This window comes from Pecten maximus, chromosome 11, assembly GCF_902652985.1.
Source record: "Pecten maximus chromosome 11, xPecMax1.1, whole genome shotgun sequence".
Lineage (NCBI taxonomy): Eukaryota > Metazoa > Mollusca > Bivalvia > Pectinida > Pectinidae > Pecten > Pecten maximus.
The window spans coordinates 35,085,915-35,108,892 of record NC_047025.1 but is presented as its reverse complement, the minus strand read 5'-3'; the positions used below and the strand labels follow the sequence as shown (position 1 = coordinate 35,108,892).

Genomic DNA, 22,978 nt, shown 5'->3' with positions numbered 1-22,978 from the left:
TCGTGGTTTGGAATGTAAATTCCAAAGTCAATAAAGAGGGAACATTGTGAAAGAATTTCTAGAAACCGTGTTCTTGTCAAACCTGTTTACATCATCCAGAGGGGAGAAACGCAGAGTAAAGGAAGACTCCTGCTTTGATAGCATATGTGATATCTCCTAAAGATCATTGATGATTTCCTTTGATCTGGAAGGTAGCTGGGAAGTCAACATTTCACTTTCATCAGTGCGAATTTCAACATTAGGTTTATCATATTTATCTATGAGATAATGTAAACACATCCGTGAGGACCAGGGACACCGCAGTGGGATGGAAGATGAATCTTTTTGGGCGCTTTGACAAAATGGCCGAGTTTTGATTGAAACATTTCATACATAGTATGCATCTGGCGTGGGGAGATTGGCCATAGACTATATCCTCTATGGATAATAATGGGATGTTCCGCCACGTATCATTATCAACGCCAACATTTCGATTTTCAGGTTGTGGCTTTCGTTTCAGATAATTCTTGAAACACTTCGCACACATGCCAATCTCTACATCATCAGTTAAGTAATTGCCATCTGCTTTTAAAACATGAAGCAACCAATTGTGCTGGGGAAGATTCTAGCAGATTCCTTGGTTTTAATGTCTTCCCAAAGACAACTTTACAAGCCACATCTACACACCTATCTCTCATTATGATAACGGTACTGTATTAGGTGTTTAAAGTCTCCGTCAGACGCGACCTTACAAACAGGACCGAAGAGCTTTGATATAATACTTGTATTTTAATCTTTGGACAACGAAGTCACCTACTTGTAAAAAGGTATTGTCAAAAGAACAATGAGATTGATATATATGGGGTATTCTGTTGTAAGATTTGTTAAGTGACTATCGGTCATGTAATGTATCGTATTTAACATCCTAATCATGATTGACAGCAATGGTCGTTTAAGGATGTGTCCTCCATGTGTCGGCATTACTTGCATGCGTTCTACCATTTGTTACAGTTTGGAGTGTAACAGGGTGGTCTGTTATGTCCCATATTGTTCAACAAGTTACGTGGGCGACACACATCAAAGCCAAATACAATATCAACACTTTGCCGAATGGTAAATATTTAATCTTTGGGCAGGATTTAGGTACGTGATAAAGCTCTCCATACGCTAAATGATTTTGAATGGACTGAATATTAATGATGTCGTTTGTTATAAAAAATTTTTTTTTTTTCACAAAATGCTTAAAAATAAATATTATCGGTGTTCTAATTACTGTTTTGTATTTTAGTATTTAGTTTGCGGTTCAAAATTTTGTCAAAATAAATAAATATTATTTATCTGTTTCGTGAATATCTGCGTTCTTAGTTTACTAATTAAGTGACGCGAAGTAATGTATCGGTGAGTGGTCTATAAGTGTAAAACCCCACCTTTTTGTATTATGGAGCTATTGCAACTCTCCTTTCAGATTTCATTTTGACTTTCCTTTCCATTTTTCCTCAGGCGCCTCCTAGATATCAGAACTTTAGGCACTAAGCATCATTGAGGTGTACAAGGGAGACAAAACGTTGGCTCTACTGTACTTACTCTGAATTGGTATTGAAATGTTTTTATCTCTAATCTGCCTTTTACGACTTCATTCCCTCGGAATGTTCATCTTCAAGACCTTTCGAGACTCCAAAGAGATGTGGGCTGATTAACACCGAGGCATATTAACGACTCAACAGAGAAACATATCAAGCATACTAATAAAATTTATCAACTCTTTGATAGCTATATCCTTCCACCAACTTATATTACTCCCGACCAACGGGTCCCGTTGCTAGTGCAGAATATTCCTGATTCACCGGTCGCTTGACGTGGATTGACTACATCCGATCTATCGGTTCCGTACCAATTACAGACTTTTCCTGATTTACCGGTTCCGTACCAATCACAGACCACTCCTGATCTACCGGTTCCGTACCAATTACAGACCACTCCTGATCTACCGGTTCCGTACCAATTACAGACCACTCCTGATCTACCGGTTCCGTTCCAATTACAGACCACTCCTGATCTACCGGTTCCGTACCAATTACAGACCACTCCTGATCTACCGGTTCCGTACCAGTCACAGACCACTCCTGATCTACCGGTTCTGTACCAATTACAGACCACTCCTGATCTACCGGTTCCTTACCAATCACAGACCACTCCTGATCTATCGGTTCCTTACCAATCACAGACCACTTCTGATCTATCGGTTCCGTACCAATTACAGACCACTCCTGATCTACCGGTTCCTTACCAATCACAGACCACTTCTGATCTATCGGTTCCTTACCAATCACAGACCACTCCTGATCTACCGGTTCCGTACCAATTACAGACCACTCCTGATCTACCGGTTCCTTACCAATCACAGACCACTTCTGATCTATCGGTTCCGTTCCAATTACAGACCACTCCTGATCTACCGGTTCCGTACCAGTAACAGACCACTCCTGATACTACCGGTTCCTTACCAATCACAGACCACTCCTGATCTACCGGTTCCTTACCAATCACAGACCACTCCTGATCTACCGGTTCCATACCAATTACAGACCACTCCTGATCTACCGGTTCTGTACCAATCACAGACCACTTCTGATCTATCGGTTCCGTACCAATTACAGACCACTCCTGATCTACCGGTTCCGTACCAATTACAGACCACTCCTGATACTACCGGTTCCGTACCAATTACAGACCACTCCTGATCTACCGGTTCTGTACCAATTACAGACCAGTCCTGATACTACCGGTTCCGTACCAATTACAGACCACTCCTGATACTACCGGTTCCGTACCAATTACAGACCACTCCTGATCTACCGGTTCCGTACCAATTACAGACCACTCCTGATCTACCGGTTCCGTACCAATCACAGACCACTCCTGATCTACCGGTTCCGTACCAATTACAGACCACTCCTGATACTACCGGTTCCATACCAATTACAGACCACTCCTGATCTACCGGTTCCTGATCTACCGGTTCTGTACCAATTACAGACCACTTCTGATCTACCGGTTCCTTACCAATCACAGAACACTCCTAATCTACTGGTCCCACGTTAAGTGCAGTCTATTGCCTGTTGATATCCTCAATATCATCCCCTCGTAACGATATAGGGATAGCCTGGTACGTGCGTACATAACTAAACAACTTCCTGGCTCTACAGACTTCATTAATGGTCCAATTGTCATGAATCTTCTTATATTGACTCAAAGTCATCACCTCTTCTACAAGTTTGCATATCAACCACATGGAATCACAAATAAGGTCACTGTTGCTTTAAATAAATTTTTGAAATCCCTCATCATGAAACTAAATACAGTTAAGTTCAGTTCGCTATCATCCACTGGAATGATGTAATTCGATTGACTATTTCTGTATTCACCCCCTGGAACATCAAAGTAAGCTGGGCATTCCATGGTGTGACAAACTAGGGTACATACGTATTTTGATAACAATGTCACAAACTCAACGTTGTACCACCACCTGTAGTCAAAAAACAACCGTGCTAGTTGTGAGTGTCGTAGGGTCGGTTCTACCTAAACTTAAATCGTAAATTGACACAGCGATATCTGATGACGACTTGTTGTGTGTACACTTTGATGTATGGTGGCTTTACACAACCCATGTCAAAGAAAGTACATTTGTTTATAATCAGAACCTAAAAAGATTGGTATGACGAACATTTAATAAAACACATTGTCCTAATTCTAGTTCATAGACGAACATCTATTATATCAGATAGTTACAATGGCTTTGTAACCATAAGTTTAAAATACAAATTTAATAGACATTATTATATAAGTACCACCACGGTCACTGGAAACGTCGCACAAAACTGGTGTGGTGGTGTTGAGGAGTGGTTAGAGTTATCTCAATTAAAGTGCATGATAACTCTAGGTAGAGATGGCTCGTACTCGTGTTTAACTCATAGCAATGAGGCCATGGCCAGCTCAAATAACCTGAGACTTTTTTTGTAAAGAACTACCGTGGATCTATAAAGTAGGTCACACGGTACTTCAGTATGTCGGGGTTATTTTTTTTTATTTTTGGCCTATTGTTTACATGACCTCCTCTCTTTACAACTATTATAATGTATGCTGTCACAGCATATAACTTTAACACCATGACGCTTGGTAGTTCAACCTCAATAACCAGTCATTGGGATACGATCTGTGACTTATACAATGAGTTTTACATGTGTTACGTACATTATACATCTATTCTCTTGTTTGCCCCCTTGATAGCTATCAATAGGTAATGGGCGATGACGATCATTAGGTCATACATTCAGGACACAGTCCCGAGATAACTAGCCTAGAGCTACACCCGATATACAGTGATTACAAACAACACATGCTATAATGTAAAGGTTTATGTTTTTCGGCATAGCCGTATAATATTCTTTTGGCCCCGGATATTTTAAGATTTAAGATGTTAAGATTTAATGCAAGCTGAATAAGTGGATGTATCTTTTCAAATGACACATTAATAAAATTATATTCATGATTCAAAGCAGTCTTATTATCACCAAAAATGATTCAAACTGATATAATTTCGTTATCCGTGCTGAAACGCATTAGTTCGTTAATTTGTTTCACCAGCAGTTTTACATTATAACCACCAGCATTAAAACTATGCCGTTTATCTTTTTTTTTTTTGTCCTGGTTACGTTGGCTGTTGTGTGTCATTTGGTTTTTCTCCACAAACTATTGACAATAACGATTATCACCATCTTCACCACTTTCTCCTTTCCGTCCTCTGCCTACATAGACGTGTCTAACCTTCTGCTTAAATTTTGAAAGAAGAAAAAGGTGTAACAGATTATCACGGGGCAGAGGGACTATTTAATTCCCTATGAGGTGTTTCCTTATGGCTGACTTGACTGCAGTTTCAGCGGTCAATCTGTGATTGCCAAGAAATAATTGTCACCTTGATCAGAATGTATCCGATACGTGTTGTAATACACAGTTCTGACGGCTAGTTCGACCGCTGTCAGTATAATGTGACCAGATGGGGTGTTCTGTCGGATGCCTTCGGCAATATGCTTCAGTGAGGTAGCACTCTAAAGTAGGAATCACAAAGAGACAAACATCATCACGAGTGAGGTCCTTAAATGGCCATAGCTGTGGATAGGACGATTACCAATACCTAACCAAACCGACGTGTCTAAATAGTTATAGTTTCTGTGTCGAGCCATGGTTTGCTCTCCCAAACAATATACTCCAGACGGTTTTCGATAGTGTCCCGCTTCATTGCACCGGTGACACTGTGCTATATAGTCACCGGGGGTGCTGTATTTTATAGTCTCTCGGTTTTAGTACACAAACTTACTATCACGGCATGCTCTACTTCATCTATGAAGCTAAGCAACATTGTTTATTTCTCCAGAAAGGACAACGGACCAATTGATATTTAAAGGTAGGTTGTAATTGGTGACAGTTTGTCTCTGATGCCAGAGCAGTTTCTACAGGTGTGTCTTTAATTTAAAGGGGATTTGATCGATTAAATCTAAATCTGACTTTAGACAGGATATCACGTATATAGTCCTAGCAGTCCTAACACTGGAGACTGGACACTTAAACGTCCCGAATTTTCTCCTCTGATGTGCTGTTATATTTATTTGATAAGAGAAATATAGGGAAAAGTAGTTTTCTGTACCCAACAGAAATTGAAACGATAATCACACCTACATGTAAAAATGCGGGATTTCCGTACTTCGCATGTAATATTTATGTGACACATGATTTGACGGCTTTGATTGATGAGTGGATATAGTGACTACACATATGTGGATGGATAATAAACTACACGTGTGTGGATATATGATAGACTACACGTGTGTGGATAGATAATAAACTACACGTGTGTGGATAGATAATAGACTACACGTGTGTGGATGGATGATAGACTACACGCATATAAATGGATGATAGACTACACGTGTGTGGATGGATGATAGACTACACGTATGTGGATGGATGATAGACTACACGTGTGTGGTAGATGATAGACTACACGTATGTAAATGGATAATAGACTACACGTGTGTGGATGGATGATAATCTACACGTGTGTGGATGGATGATAATCTACACGTGTGTGGATAGATGATAGACTACACGTGTGTGGATAGATGAAAGACTACACGTGTGTGGATGGTTGATAGACTACACGTATGTAAATGGATGATAGACTACACGTGTGTGGATAGATGATAGACTACACGTGTGTGGGCGGATGATAGACTACACGTATGTGGATGGTTGATAGACTACACGTGTGTGGTAGATGATAGACTACACGTATGTGGATGGTTGATAGACTACACGTATGTAAATGGATGATAGACTACACGTATGTGGATGGTTGATAGACTACACGTGTGTGGTAGATGATAGACTACACGTATGTAAATGGATGATAGACTACACGTATGTAAATGGATGATAGACTACACGTGTGTGGATGGTTGATAGACTACACGTATGTAAATGGATGATAGACTACACGTGTGTGGATAGATGATAGACTACACGTGTGTGGATGGATGATAGACTACACGTATGTGGATAGATGATAGACTACACGTGTGTGGATGGATGATAGACTACACGTATGTGGATAGATGATAGACTACACGTGTGTGGATGGTTGATAGACTACACGTATGTAAATGGATGATAGACTACACGTGTGTGGATAGATGATAGACTACACGTGTGTGGATGGATGATAGACTACACGTATGTGGATAGATGATAGACTACACGTGTGTGGGCGGATGATAGACTACACGTATGTGGATGGTTGATAGACTACACGTGTATGAGAGATGCATGTTTGAAAAATGAAAAATGTAAACTTTCTTTATTTTACAACAATTGCGGAATCAATTATATCAACTTAGATTAATCACGCTTGTTTGTCCGAATGGAAGTGCGCGAGGGGTCTTACTGTGGGAGGAAACTGGAGTACCAAGCAAAAACCCACGTGGTTGGCCAGGGGACCCCATACCTTTTCACGTCCGATCGAGGAATCGAACCCCGGCCGCGTATGTTAAAGGCAAGTGTGTTTCCACTGGACCACCCATGCATCCGTCTGTATAGTGCAATTCTAGGAGCCCGCGGCATGTTCATGTTTTGTCTCCTTGTGATAGCGCGAAATTCATGCCGACAATATAGTGCTACCTCACGCTCAACCAAAGAACAAAAGGCTGACATAACGGAGACGACAGCTAATTAGAAAAACAAAACCATATAAAATGATAAAGATAGTCACTTCTCATGAAACAATTTGAAAGACTGGGAGCAACAAGTTCATTTTTTTCAATTCCAAAACAAGCTGATATACATTTTCATTTCTGAATTTTGTGGCCAAAAAAACTAAAACTGGAATGCACAAAATGGCAAACGATCAGCCACATTCGCATTTAACTTATAAGAAAAAAAAAAGGATATCGAACTTTTGGAGGTTGGATGAAACGGATGCAACGTAAATGAACCGCCAGTGTTCTCGTATTCCTGAATTCTTTAATTTGAATGTATCCCTTATATTGCCCTAATATTATTATAATTAACACAGGTTTTATCTAGGAGAATTCTGTGTGGTTGAAGAAGCAATGACTACATTTTGGTAACACTGTTCAATTTCGGTTATAAATGTATACGTAAAAACAGGGCACACACCATAAGTTGTCCTTGTTTATTATATATGAGTAAAGACAGAGTCCATACGTTATAAGTTGTCCTGTTTATTATATATAAATAAAGACAGAGTCCATACGTTATAACATGTCCTTGTTTATTATATATAAGATGTCCTTGTGTATTATATATAAGTAAAGACAGAGTCCATACGTTATAAGATGTCCTTGTTTATGATATATAAGATGTCCTTGTTTATTATATATAAGATGTCCTTGTGTATTATATATAAGTAAAGACAGAGTCCATACGTTATAACATGTCCTTGTTTATTATATATAAATAAAGACAGGGTCCATACGTTATAAGATGTCCTTGTGTATTATATACAAGTAAAGACAGAGTCCATACGTTATAAGATGTCCTTGTGTATTATATATAAGTAAAGACAGGGTCCATACGTTATAAAATGTCCTGTTTATTATATATAAGTAAAGACAGAGTCCATACGTTATAAGATGTCCTTGTTTATTATATATAAGTAAAGACAGAGTCCATACATTATAAGATGTCCTTGTGTATTATATATAAGTAAAGACAGAGTCCATACGTTATAAGTTGTCCTTGTTTATTATATATAAGTAAAGACAGGGTCCATACGTTATAAGATGTCCTTGTTTATTATATATAAGTAAAGACAGAGTCCATACGTTATAAGATGTCCTTGTTTATTATATATAAGTAAAGACAGGGTCCATACGTTATAAGATGTCCTTGTTTATTATATATAAGTAAAGACAGGGTCCATACGTTATAAGATGTCCTTGTTTATTATATATAAGTAAAGACAGAGTCCATACGTTATAAGATGTCCTTGTTTATTATATATAAGTAAAGACAGAGTCCATACGTTATAAGATGTCCTTGTTTATTATATACAAGATGTCCTTGTTTATTATATATAAGTAAAGACAGAGTCCATACGTTATAAGATGTCCCTGTTTATTATATACAAGATGTCCTTGTGTATTATATATAAGTAAAGACAGAGTCCATACGTTATAAGATGTCCTTGTTTATTATATATAAGTAAAGACAGGGTCCATACGTTATAAGATGTCCTTGTTTATTATATATAAGTAAAGACAGAGTCCATACGTTATAAGATGTCCTTGTTTATTATATATAAGTAAAGACAGGGTCCATACGTTATAAGATGTCCTTGTTTATTATATATAAGTAAAGACAGAGTCCATACGTTATAAGATGTCCTTGTTTATTATATATAAGTAAAGACAGAGTCCATACGTTATAAGATGTCCTTGTTTATTATATACAAGATGTCCTTGTTTATTATATATAAGTAAAGACAGAGTCCATACGTTATAAGATGTCCCTGTTTATTATATACAAGATGTCCTTGTGTATTATATATAAGTAAAGACAGGGTCCATACGTTATAAGATGTTCTTGTTTATTATATATAAGTAAAGACAGGGTCCATACGTTATAAGATGTTCTTGTTTATTATATATAAGTAAAGACAGGGTCCATACGTTATAAGATGTTCTTGTTTATTATATATAAGTAAAGACAGAGTCCATACGTTATAAGATGTCCTTGTTTATTATATATAAGTAAAGACAGAGTCCATACGTTATAAGATGTCCTTGTTTATTATATATAAGTAAAGACAGGGTCCATACGTTATAAGATGTCCTTGTTTATTATATATATAAGATGTCCTTGTTTATTATATATAAGTAAAGACAGAGTCCATACGTTATAAGATGTCCTTGTTTATTATATATAAGTAAAGACAGAGTCCATACGTTATAAGATGTCCTTGTTTATTATATACAAGATGTCCTTGTTTATTATATATAAGTAAAGACAGAGTCCATACGTTATAAGATGTCCTTGTATATTATATATGAGTAAAGACAGAGTCCATACGTTATAAGATGTCCTTGTTTATTATATATCAGTAAAGACAGGGTCCATACGTTATAAGATGTCCTTGTGTATTATATATAAGTAAAGACAGAGTCCATACGTTATAAGATGTCCTTGTGTATTATATATAAGTAAAGACAGAGTCCATACGTTATAAGATGTCCTTGTTTATTATATATAAGTAAAGACAGAGTCCATACGTTATAAGATGTCCTGTTTATTATATATAAATAAAGACAGAGTCCATACGTTATAAGATGTCCTGTTTATTATATATAAATAAAGACAGAGTCCATACGTTATAAGATGTCCTTGTGTATTATATATAAGTAAAGACAGAGTCCATACGTTATAAGATGTCCTTGTTTATTATATATAAGTAAAGACAGAGTCCATACGTTATAAGATGTCCTTGTTTATTATATATCAGTAAAGACAGGGTCCATACGTTATAAGATGTCCTTGTGTATTATATATAAGTAAAGACAGAGTCCATACGTTATAAGATGTCCTTGTGTATTATATATAAGTAAAGACAGAGTCCATACGTTATAAGATGTCCTTGTGTATTATATATAAGTAAAGACAGAGTCCATACGTTATAAGATGTCCTTGTTTATTATATATAAGTAAAGACAGGGTCCATACGTTATAAGATGTCCTTGTGTATTATATATAAGTAAAGACAGAGTCCATACGTTATAACATGTCCTTGTTTATTATATATAAGTAAAGACAGAGTCCATACGTTATAAGATGTCCTTGTTTATTATATATAAGTAAAGACAGAGTCCATACGTTATAAGATGTCCTTGTGTATTATATATAAGTAAAGACAGAGTCCATACGTTATAAGATGTCCTTGTTTATTATATATATAAGATGTCCTTGTTTATTATATATAAGTAAAGACAGAGTCCATACGTTATAAGATGTCCTTGCTTATTATATATAAGTAAAGACAGGGTCCATACGTTATAACATGTCCTTGTTTATTATATATAAGTAAAGACAGAGTCCATACGTTATAAGATGTCCTTGTGTATTATATATAAGTAAAGACAGGGTCCATACGTTATAAGATGTCCTTGTTTATTATATATAAGAAAAGACAATTTCCATGCGTTATTGAAAAAATCTTTGAATGTGTTGACTTGAGCAGTTATGAGTTTAATTTTGGCTTGCAAAAACTTATATTGTATATATGTTATTATCAGAGACATTATTATGAAAAAATCTGTATAACATCCCTGAATTAAAATTGACGAATGGCATTTGGTGTCCCAAACGGGTAGAAATCGATTCTGAGCTGGCATATAAAAATTGTATATCATCAGACATTGCTTGAATTACTTCGAAATATCTTTTTGTCTGGAAGGAAACGATTTTATCCGCGACTTGAGAAACATTGAAATGACATTTTTGTTGGATTGGCCATATATGTATTCACACAGAAACATCAAAGTAGGATGATACTGCGGTTTAGTCCGTGGTGTGATTGAGTCATGTGCATTATAATCACAATGTCTGGGCCCAAGTTAAACATGAGGCCATGGCCGTCTCAAATAACCCGAGCCGTTTTTTAAATGGAACACGGTCGATCTATAAAGTAGGTCACACGGTACTTCAGTATGTCGGGGTTATTTTTTATTTTTACCTATTTACATAACCTCCTCTCTTTACAACTAATATAATTGCGGCTGTCACAGCATAGAACTTCAATGCCATGGCCCTTGGTAGTTGGATTTCACATTCAACCTGAATTCTATCAGCTGCATATGTTCGGTGACCTATACAATGGGTTTTAAATATGTTATACACATGTCATATGTATTTTATCTACGTTTTTGTCCCGGTGCTTGTTGATCAATAGACCTCCAGTGAGGCTATAACCACAGGTACTAGGGAGAAGGACCAGTAACAACCAATCACTCTCAGGGGATCATAATTGATGCTGATGCTGATCACGTGCTGATCCGAAATTGTATTGTCTTGATTTATCTATTTAAGTCGCTTACAGTAGTACATGGACAGGGTACATGCTAATTAGTAATATATATTAACATATTAATGACCATATACATATCATGTAGATATGTAAATGGTCCTACGGTCGATTTACATCTTGGTTGATAATGTCATACCTAACTGTTGGTCTAATGAAAGGTACCAATTGTATTATAGACTAATGACCCATGTGACAGTGACCATTCCCAGATCATCTCTCACCACACCATACCAAACCCGGGTAAGAGAACAGCAAACAAAATAAACAACGATGAGAAGGCAGACGATTTGGGCGATGATGTTTGTATATATTTGTAAGTAGTGTGATGTTTAAGATTTAACAATAGCTTACTCATAAAATGTGATTCGAGTGGCCCTGTTTTACCTGTAGGATATAACAATACTGTATGTTGTCATTGTAGGATTTGATAATACTGTATGCTGTCATTGCAGGATTTGGTGACATTGTGTTTTGTCACTGTATGGTTTGGCGACATTGTGTGCTGTTATTGTAGGGTTTGGTGACATTGTGTGTTGTCATTGTATGGTTTGGTGACATTGTTGTCATTGTAGGGTTTGGTGACATTGTGTGTTGTCATTGTATGGTTTGGTGACATTGTTGTCATTGTATGGTTTGGTGACATTGTTGTCATTGTATGGTTTGGTGACATTGTGTGCTGTCATTGTAGGGTTTGGTGACATTGTGTGCTGTCATTGTAGGGTTTGGTGACATTGTTGTCATTGTGTGGTTTGGTGACATTGTGTTGTCATTGTGTGGTTAGGTGACATTGTGTTTTGTCATTGTAGAGTTTGGTGACATTGTGTTTTGTCACTGTAGGGTTTGGTGACATTGTTGTCATTGTAGAGTTTGGTGACATTGTGTGTTGTCAGTGTAGGTTAAAGTGACATTGTGTTGTCATTGTAGGGGTTGGTGACATTATGTGCTGTCATTGTGTGGTTTGGTGACATTGTGTTTTGTCATTGTAGTGTTTGGTGACATTGTGTGTTGTCATTGTAGGGTGTGGTGACATTATGTGTTGTCATTGTATGGTTTGGTGACATTGTTGTCATTGTAGGGTTTGGTGACATTGTTGTCATTGTAGGGTTTGGTGACATTGTTGTCATTGTAGGGTTTGGTGACATTTTTGTCATTGTAGGGTTTGGTGACATTGTTGTCATTGTAGGGTTTGGTGACATTGTGTTTTGTCATTGTAGGGTTTGGTGACATTGTGTGTTGTCATTGTAGAGTTTGGTGACATTGTGTTTTGTCATTTTGTGGTTCGGTGACATTGTGTGTTGTCATTGTAGGGTTCGGTGACATTGTGCGTTGCCCCTTTAGGATTTGGTAATGTTATGTGTTTCTCATTTAGGTTTTGTGACATTGTGTGAGTCTGTTCGTTTGATTGTTTTTAGGACATTAAGCGTTCTGTGGATTCTAATGGTATATGTACTTAGACGTACACTGTACATGTTATTAGAACTCATGTGGCGGTTATGGCCTCTCGTTTGATGACTTGTTAAACATTGCAGGGACGGATTAAACAGTTGAATTATTTTTGTTTTGTTAGCTTACCAATAAACTTCTCAAATGGAGTTTACAATTTACAAATAAATGTTGATATTATTTCAGTAGGACCCGTGATAGGGAAAATATCCCAGATTCACTTAAGCTTTGGCTCAACGATTGACGCCATGAAAGTCACGTGGTCAACTAATGATGATGTCATATGTCATGTGGAATATTGGACAACAAATGAAGAACGCATGCGCACAGAAGCTACTCAATCGGAGTTGCTAAAGGACAATTGGAGAGCTATGAAATATATACACATGGCAGAAATGCTGGTGAGTAGTTTCCTGAAGGAATTTCTGCGTAAAAGCTTAGAATAACATCACGATTCCTCTCTGTCGTGATGAAGATGATTATGATATATATATCTTTTCTTCGTTCAAAAACTATCTATACGCCTTCCATGTTGTATTCTGGCGTCACCCTGTCCATTCGACCGTCAACATTTATCTTGTTTTAACATATCAATAGAGGTACTTGATTAACTATGATGAGGCACCAGTAAATAAGCGAGTTGATTTGTCTGGATTAAGGTTTGTATTGTTTAGCGTGCTTTCAACAGCTATGGTTATTTAAGGACGGGAGCTTGGTCAAAATTGCAAATGCATGACAGCGTTTAATTTGTAGTCATGTTTCTAAGCTAAATTGCTGAACTGGTAAGCATTGTAAACACCATGCTGAACGAAATATTCTCCGGTTACACTTTGAAGTCGATTTTGAAATTTTGATACAATTTCTTTATTGGGTCTGTGAATTTCAGATGACTGACAGGGTTTAAGCAAACCTGATTACCATTATTTCTTACTGATATGAAACTCTTTTGTTTTGTTGGCCTTCCAATGACGTAATGTAGTTAGAAATAACCAACAGCACATGATGTATGGTTTTATGTGCATAAATAAGAAAATGACCATAATTTCACAAGGATTCTAAACATCTCAACTTCCGGAAAGGACTGTACAACAACACTTCCACATCAGGAATCGTGTTAACTGAGGCGCTTGTGTTACAAGATATCGACTATTCTTAACAGAAGTGACAGATGTGGTTGTACGTGCTTTTATGCAAAATGTTAACATGCAGAGTAAATGTGAAAGGTAGTTGTGTTATTCTCTTCTCACCACTCACCACTAGGGTATATTCATTATCATTTATTCAAATGTATAAAATTCTAATCGGCAGGACAACGTTTAAGGTTTATTTTCTTTTTGTTTTAGCAATTCTGATGAAATTCTGTCATCCCCGTTTTTACCATAACTTCTCTATCGTGAGTAATGTAATTTTCGACTCAGTGTTTAATTTGATGGCAAACTGATCTGAGGTAGGTATTCGTACGCTCGTGAACTCTGATGTATGCATGTGTGTTCAGAAGTTAAGCGATCGCCTGTGACCGCTCTGTATTCTAGGCACACATATAAACGTTGTTAACGAGCGGTTTTTTAACATTCGGTTAAAGTATTACTATCAAAAAAGTATCAATGAAAGTCAAAATACGTTTAAGCTACCAACCCTGACCCTGTGACCCTATCTATTAGTATCCCCTTGGCCATCCGTCCTACAATGACCCTGGCTGCTGGTATCCCCTGGGATACCCTTTCTACAATGTCCATGACTGTTTTTGGGCGTAATATTAAGTAACAAATTAACAAAAACGTCCAGTTGTGTTCAAGGGATGGCACACATTCTAATGATCTATTTGATGTTTTTTTAGGGCCTGTTACCTCAACAAAGTTACAAATATAAACTTATCTGTACTAACGAAACGAGCGAAGAATGGACCTTTACAACGCAACCCAGAACACATGTAAGTTTATACACACGAAGCTTAGGATTCTTGAAGTCAATCTTAAATCTAGTTTGTTACGTTATTGACTTTCTTCCTTGTTTGTTTTTGAACGTTTTTGATTCCTTCTCTCCTGCCGACATCTGTTTTGTATGTTATTGACTACATCTGATTTGTATTTTATTGACTCACTCCCTTCCTCCCGACATCTGTTTTCCTTCCTTCCTTCCTTCCTTCCTTCCTTCCTTCCTTCCTTCCTTCCTTCCTTCCTTCCTTCCTTCCTTCCTTCCTTCCTTCCTTCCTTCCTTCCTTCCTTCCTTCCTTCCTTCCTTCCTTCCTTCCTTCCTTCCTGTTTTATACGTTATTGACTCCCCTTCTTTTTTCCGACATCTGTTTCATAAGTTATTGACTCCCTTTATGTTTCCGACATTTGTTTTGCACGTTATTGACTCCCTTTATGTTTCCGACATTTGTTTTGCACGTTATTGACTCCATTTCTTCCTCCCGAGATCTTTTTTGCACGTTATTGACTCCCTTTATGTTTCCGACATTTGTTTTGTACGTTATTGACTCCATTTCCTGCTGCCGACTTTTGTTTTGTACGTTTTTAATGATATTTCCTGTCTACAGGATCGACCTGTAAAGGTAATCGTTTACGGCGATATGGGGTACGGTTATAGCCAGAAAACAATCGACGTTCTTGAAACGGAAGTGATGTCAGAATACTACGACGCTATTTGGCATATCGGAGATTTTGCCTATGACTTGGAGGCTCAAGGTGGTTGGGTAAGTACTTATAATGTATTTAATTTTCTCAACCGACATAATAGTGGAAGTTATGACATGAGATCGGTGTTTGAAAAAGTCCCAGGTATTGTGTAAAGTAGCTAGTACTGGATAGCGTAGAGAAACCATGTTTTGTTAAATCACTATAAAACGTCTAACTGGAGCCTAATGGTCTCATTTTGAACACGGCCATGTCCTCTTTTGTAGATTGGTGACAGATTCATGGAACTTATTCAGCCAGTAGCAGCTCGGATCCCGTATATGACGTCACCCGGAAATCACGGTAAACATATAACAAGGTAGTAACCCTGACAACAGAACAGTTTCATAGATCTTCTATTTATCGACTATGTTGTGGATCATTGGCTTATGTCAATACATTGGTGTTGTTGATTACCCTATCAAGATTTTATGTATAAACTTGCTAAACTATTTTGAGGCTTGGAACTTTGAACAAGCATAATCAACTACCAGTCCTCACAGTTTCAGCTCGGTTATTACTTATTCCTGATCGTACACTGGGGCATCCCTATAACACAATTTTCTAGTGTGAGGAAGGCTGTCACAGACAAAGTACAAACTTTCAGTTCAAAATTTACCATATTCACAATATATTGAATATAATTGAGTATCATCGTATTTGTAAACATATATTGGAAGTAGTTTATTTTTCCTTTTGTTTTATACAGAATTGAAAAATAATCTCCATCACTACCGCACTCGGTTCTCCATGCCGGGTGTCGACTGGCCTATGCCTCTTGATCGCCTTTGGTACAGCTACAATGTCGGGCCTGTCCATTTCATCAGGTCAGTTGACTTGTTTCCTGAGAGCATATTCATGTTTATCTCATGTGGTTTTTTTAAGAAGGAAGAAATAGAGTGCAAATGAAAACCTCACGGTGGCCTGTAAGGGGTCATGTTCATATGACATTTCAACCAATCAGAATCCAATAGAAAAAAGCCAAGTCAAGTTCCCTGTCAGTACCCATTCTTGATCGTTATTCAATCAATTATATCAGAATGTGCAGAGGGACATCCAAATTAAGATGGCCGCGCCTATTGCAAAAATAAAGTAATGACTAATTAACATATATGGTCAAAAAAGTGATGATCAAGATTCTTAGAATTGTTTTTTTTATTTTATTATGAACCAATAAATAATGATAAATACGATGTAGATCTGGATAATTTTTTCAATGGTTTTGATTTTGTTAAACTAAGTGACACTCAGAAAGTAATATTAGAGGGGGAATTAACAGAAACAGAAATATAATGTGCTTTAAAAACATGAAAAAATACAAATGGCAAGGTTCAGACGGTTTTACAACCGAATTTTTAAAGTTGTTTTATTGTTATATCATTAAATGTTGGTAACTAAAATGAGGAATGATCTACAACACAAAGACAGCGAATCATCACTTGCTTACACCAAAGGGAGATTAAGCTAGACATTTCAAAAAATAAAATTTGAGACATATAACTTTGTTAAATGTTGTATAGAAATTAGCATCAGCATGTATAGCAAAAAGACTTAAAACAGATCTAGACTGTTTTATTTCTGAAACACAAACTTACGTGGAAGATATACATGTATTGGTGAAAACACTAGACTAATATATGACATAATGAATTACTCTGAACTAAATAATATACAAAGTCTTCTAATATTTATAGATTTTGAAAAAGCATTCGACTGAGTTCCATGGAATTTTCTACATAAAGTTTTTTTTTTAATTTTGGAGAAAGCATTAAAGATTGATAAAAAACTTTACATAGTAAAACCTTTTCTGCTCTCTACAAGGGGATCCTGTCTCTCCATACCTCTTTTTGCTTGTTGCTTAGAAGATTATTGGTATAATATCTGGCTTAAAAGGCAATAATGAAAAACTAATGTTATTTGGATTGGACAAAAATATTTTGGTGCTGATGTGTACCATCACAGATGGGAAACTCAAATTGGGAGAAACACAATTTACCCTGCTAGCAGTTGAGTTTTTAGTGAATCTGGATGAGATTGTAATGTAAACTACTCTTAAAAAACTAAATGATATAAAAAACAACAGTTTAAACCATTGGTCAAGAATAATTTTAACACCTATTGGAAGGATAGTAGATTTGAAATCAATCATTATACCAACACATTTATCCTGCAACTGAATACTTCATTTTATTTTTCGTCTATGACCAGTTGACAAAACCAAAAGAAAAAAAAAAGAAAAATGTCCATAGATGTCTCAAAATGATTGATATTTACTTCAAAATTATAAGAAAGGTCGGATAAATATTTTTAAAGCGGAACACTTCACAATAAGTCATTTATCAGATATAGGTACTGATTTCATTAAATATTTTAGAACTACAGGTGTAATAATACCTTTTGAAAACATGTTTTCGAGGCATGGGTTATTGTTTCAGAAGCAACAAAGGTGCAGACTCCATGTAAATTTCTTTGTCTTCCTATCTGGTACAACCCAATTTTTCGCAATGGGAATAATTCTCTTTTTTTTTTTTAACAGAAAGTGGTTCTGTAAGTGTGTCAGAAATGTATCTGATTGCCTGGATCATGAAAACAAATACATGTCTTTTATCAATTTTAAACAGAGATCTGGTATTGAGTCAGGAAACTTTTTACTTTAACAAAGTATATGTCGTACAATCAATCAAACAGAGTTGTAAAAACTTAAATGTAAGCATAAGGGCAGCTAGTATTATAGAAAGACCCTGATACCAGTCATATTCATTTTCTTAAACAAAAAGGGTTGTAAATATATGTATTTATGTTTTATTATAATAAGTAAATGTGTGACAACATCAGAGCAAAAATGGAAACAACACGATGCTTTTAGAAACATACACTGGAAACAAATATACGCAATTCCTTTTCAAACCACTAATGAAACAACAATACAATAGTTTAAATACCGACTACACTATCAACATCACTGACAATAACATTTGTAATATCTGTAATACAGAAATTGAAACTATAGAACACATTCTTTCGGAATGTCCGCAATCTCCTCAATTATGGCAAGAATTCAAATAAAAAATACATGAATGGAAACATTATACAAGTTATATTAGAAACAGTTTCCTACAACCATCTAATTTTCTGATTCTTTATACGAAATTCTATAACTATTTACATCAAGGAAAAGGCAAAGACTAAATATAAATAGCTTGAATGAGTTTTTGGTTTCTAGATATGATATTGAGAAAAAAATGAAAATCAAAATTCCACGTACATGTATTGAAAAACTTTATCTTTAATGAGTAGATGGGAAAGCGATGTTTGGCAACTTTTAAAAAAAAATGTATTTAATGCTGTTGTAGTTCACATGTTGATAATGTTTTTAATATTGCATGCATATCTAATGATAAATTGGGAAAAAATGAATACCAACCTTCTCTATTTTCGTAGTATAATACAATTTCCACATTGCATATAAGCATAGGTATTTGAAATAAGAAAAATAAGTATGTGCATCAGTTGTGAATTACAACAGCAAGATAAATAAAGTTAAACACAGGTATGTGTATTAGATTTAATTGAAATACTTGCCAAATTGACCAAATATGAGGTGTTCATTCCTGTACCTGTATTTGTAAGAAAGGCCGTGTGTCTCTATTATTATTTTTTTCTTTTCTTCTTCTTGTCTATGATGTTTGGAGGTCTATTCTGTTAGAGTCTTGTTTTGTTTTTGTTTTTTTACAAATATTTTGTTCTCCGTGCATGTAGGAAAATGTCGAATTATCAAGATAAACATTCGATTTCCCTACTTTTATTTGTCAAAATTGATTGAGCAAATAATTAGAATCCATACCTTTTTACCGAATTACTTCCCTTTGTTTGATTACAGAGCCCAAAAAAGTTGCTATTCTTTAAGCATAATAGAATTCATTTTTCCAAAAGAGTTGCTTCCCTCTGGTACATTTTAGATGCACATATATATAATATAGTGATATTATTACAAGTATAGTATGCTGTGTGAGAGCCCGTCTGTGTTAACAGTATTGTTCGGGAAGATGAACCCAGAACTCCCCAACCCTGGCAACTCAATTAATGATGTGTGTATACAATTATTGCTTAGCCATAATTGTATAGACATATTTATAGTTTTCCAGCTGGGGGAATAAAAAATATGTACAAAAAAAGTGTTGCTCGAGTATTATTATCAAGTGGACTTAATTTGTGTTAATCTTTGTTTTAGCGAAAACTACCCCCTGAGGAAATAAATAGCAAAACGCAGATAGAGGCTTTAACGTTTTCAACACTTTTTCGATTGGCCGTTCCCGTTGTGTGTAGTAATCATTAAGGTCAACTTAACATGACCCCTTACAGGCCACCACCAGATCTTCATAACGTATTGTATGATAATGATATGTATTTAAATGTTCTATCTTAAATGTTTAATCTGTTAAGCCTGTGTTGCAGTGTAACTCGATAACTATAATGCGTTTATCTCACTTTCTGTGAGTGCCGCTGAATTGCGAGGAATACCACTGAGTATGTTGCTCGTTTCAGTTTCTCGTCGGAAGTATATTTCATGCATAACTCTGAATACATCTGTATGCAATTCTATTGGCTATTGGATGATTTAACGAAAGCCAATCAGAACAGAGACAAACAGCCATGGATAGTCGCCATGGCCCATAGACCGATGTACTGTTCTAACGACGACGTGGATGATTGCACTGGTGGGATATTCGGTTATCGGGTAAAACATGGGTAAGTTACCGAAACTTGCTGTCGAGGTTATGTTCAAACACTATCTGAACGACACCATAGTTATGCTTCATCCGGGCAACTTGTTTACATAAGACAATCGAAGTCATTTAAAATGATAAGAGATTGTTTGAACATCAGAATAAAATATGTATTCTGTCCCTTTTCCATTTGTCCTCATGGTAAAAACTAAATGTTATAACATAGTATGCCACTCGGAAACACGTTAATTCACATTTTCGACGCAAAACATAGGCATTGATGATGATATTTATATGCAAAATAATATATTACACTGAAATGAACTTGCACACATATCTGTCATGTTTGTGTTTTTAGACTTGAGGATCTATTTTACGCACAAGGTGTGGACCTAATACTACAAGCACATGAGCATTCATATGAACGTCTTTGGCCTGTCTACAAAGACAGAGTGGTTGCCAAGGACTACAATCATCCACAAGCCCCAGTACACATTATTTCCGGTGCTTCCGGAAGTAGTGAAGGAACAAACCCTATGGGCGATAGAGGTAAACAATCTACCATCCATAATTTCACGTCTGCAATATAAATAATATGTGCTTGTGAGTTTTTTTGTGATTTTTGGTCGTAGCAACACAAATTCCGTGCTCAAGTGAGAAAGACATTTGCTGTTAGGGTGGTACTATTTTGTGTTCAATCCGTTCTACCAATCTGTATTCATTTTTGTTACAGAACCATGGTCAGCGTTTGCATCAGCCGAAGGTAGTCTAAATTCCTTCGGACGTATCCACGTGTACAATTCCAGTCATCTCTATTTCGAGCAAGTAAAGGTAAAAGATGGACAGCCACTGGACAGTGTATGGATTGTCCAGTCTCTTCACGGACCAAACGTACCAAATCTGAATTGCAATAGTGAGCATGCGCACTTTTCATGCAAATGTCCAGTGCTGTTTCCTGCTTTGGCAGTGGTAATTGCGAGCGCAGTAGTTCTAGTTATCATTATACCAATAAGTGTTTACTGTTGTTATTCGTGGAAGAGGAACAAGAGACCTGTTTGTTTCAAATTTTTTTGCAGAGATACAAATTCGCATCGCGTACCCTTCCGTAGCCTCGATGAAGACGATGATTTTTCCATCTGACCACTCTGGATAGGTCTCCAACTGTTCATAAAATATTCAACGGTATCAGTTAGTCACATCTGTTGCTGACATGTAAACAGTCGGGATATTTGCATTTCCAGTTAAAGTATATTGAAACTTACGAAGAAAATATGTAAAGAATAAATCATTTTTCACGTACTTAACAAAATATTTAATTTTCCAATATATTTAAGTTAAAGTTAAAATAAAAGTCAGTGTAAACTGGTCTTGTTATACATTCTGTATACATTCTATTGTTTTTGTGATGTTATGTCAATTCCGACGTGATAGAACCAGACAGACTGAAAACATGTTCGGGTATTGTCGGACATCAAAAGACTTCTGACGATTGTCTGTAACAGGGTCGAAGTAATCGTGTCTAAGACATTATTTAAAGTTTGGTGCTATCAGAACATGCCCATGTGATGAAGAAATGAGAGATGTACCTGGTTATCCAGAAGCGATACTGTTCTTAGAACATTGGATCAATACAAATATAGAAACTACCCAATGGTCAAAATCTTACGGTATTTTATGATTGGTATATAACACTATTAATTCTAATGAGATCACATGGCATCAATTATTTCCTTGGAAATACCTCGTGATACCACCGAGGAGTCAATATAATGTTTTGACAGGTCCATGGAATCTTAAACTGACTCCTTTTTAAAGGGGCATTCCTTCGTTCAGACATCAGAAACGTGCACACTTTCTATTGATGAAATCTATGTCCGAAGAATGATTGTATAAATGTCTGTGCCTACATGTAATATAATTAAAATAGATTTAAGAGTTTGGGGTTCTAAGACCTTCTAAACTGGCTAATTACATTGATTAATTATTGACAAACCCAAACATAAGGACTGGCGGCGTTATCACGCCTTATGTTTACTTGATAACCGCTAAATAAATATAAGTCTTTTCTCGGCGAGTGGTACACGAGCAACAAACTAAAGTTCCACCCGACGGACTGCTAATAAGTTCTTAGTGGTCAGAAGCATGCAAAACCTGTCAAACAATTAGATGTTGGATGTTTGATTTGATTTGAAATGTGTTGCCTGAATCACATAACAGGGTGTTAATCGCTGTTTTACAGCTTTCTTAAAGGCGATACGAGAACGCCAAGAAAGGTTTGGTTATAACATCACTCCAAAGTATTCCAATCGTTAAGCATGATCAATACGCTTGTTTCCTACATAGAGGTCCGGTGTATACCATCTTGAAAAAGACATAGATACAGTTTTATTTTTGAAACGTTAAGATCCTCATTCATCTGGTCATTAACCACGCCCGATTATCTATTGACTGGTAGGTACTCTTACATATATTTACCCTTACTTGTATTTTAGGTCCTTTAGGAA

General features: G+C 36.2%; 1 protein-coding gene across 1 annotated transcript; it reads left to right on the top strand.

The window, feature by feature from the left end:
- Positions 1-13,264: 13,264 nt before the first annotated feature.
- Positions 13,265-22,111, top strand: LOC117338141 (acid phosphatase type 7-like). Its single transcript, XM_033899360.1, has 8 exons — positions 13,265-13,473; positions 14,910-15,002; positions 15,612-15,767; positions 15,975-16,050; positions 16,457-16,574; positions 20,293-20,496; positions 20,833-21,023; positions 21,208-22,111. The coding sequence occupies exons 1-8, from the start codon at positions 13,321-13,323 to the stop codon at positions 21,612-21,614; spliced, it is 1,398 nt and encodes a 465-aa protein (XP_033755251.1). The 5' UTR covers positions 13,265-13,320; the 3' UTR covers positions 21,615-22,111.
- The last annotated feature ends 867 nt before the right edge of the window (positions 22,112-22,978 follow it).

Excerpts from the sequence above, each read along its gene's own strand:
- LOC117338141 (XM_033899360.1), top strand. The coding sequence starts at position 13,321 with ATGAAAGTCACGTGGTCAACTAATGATGATGTCATATGTCATGTGGAA. Across the intron at positions 13,474-14,909 it reads TACACATGGCAGAAATGCTG|GGCCTGTTACCTCAACAAAG; the intron begins GTGAGTAGTTTC and ends ATGTTTTTTTAG. Across the intron at positions 15,768-15,974 it reads TGGAGGCTCAAGGTGGTTGG|ATTGGTGACAGATTCATGGA; the intron begins GTAAGTACTTAT and ends CCTCTTTTGTAG.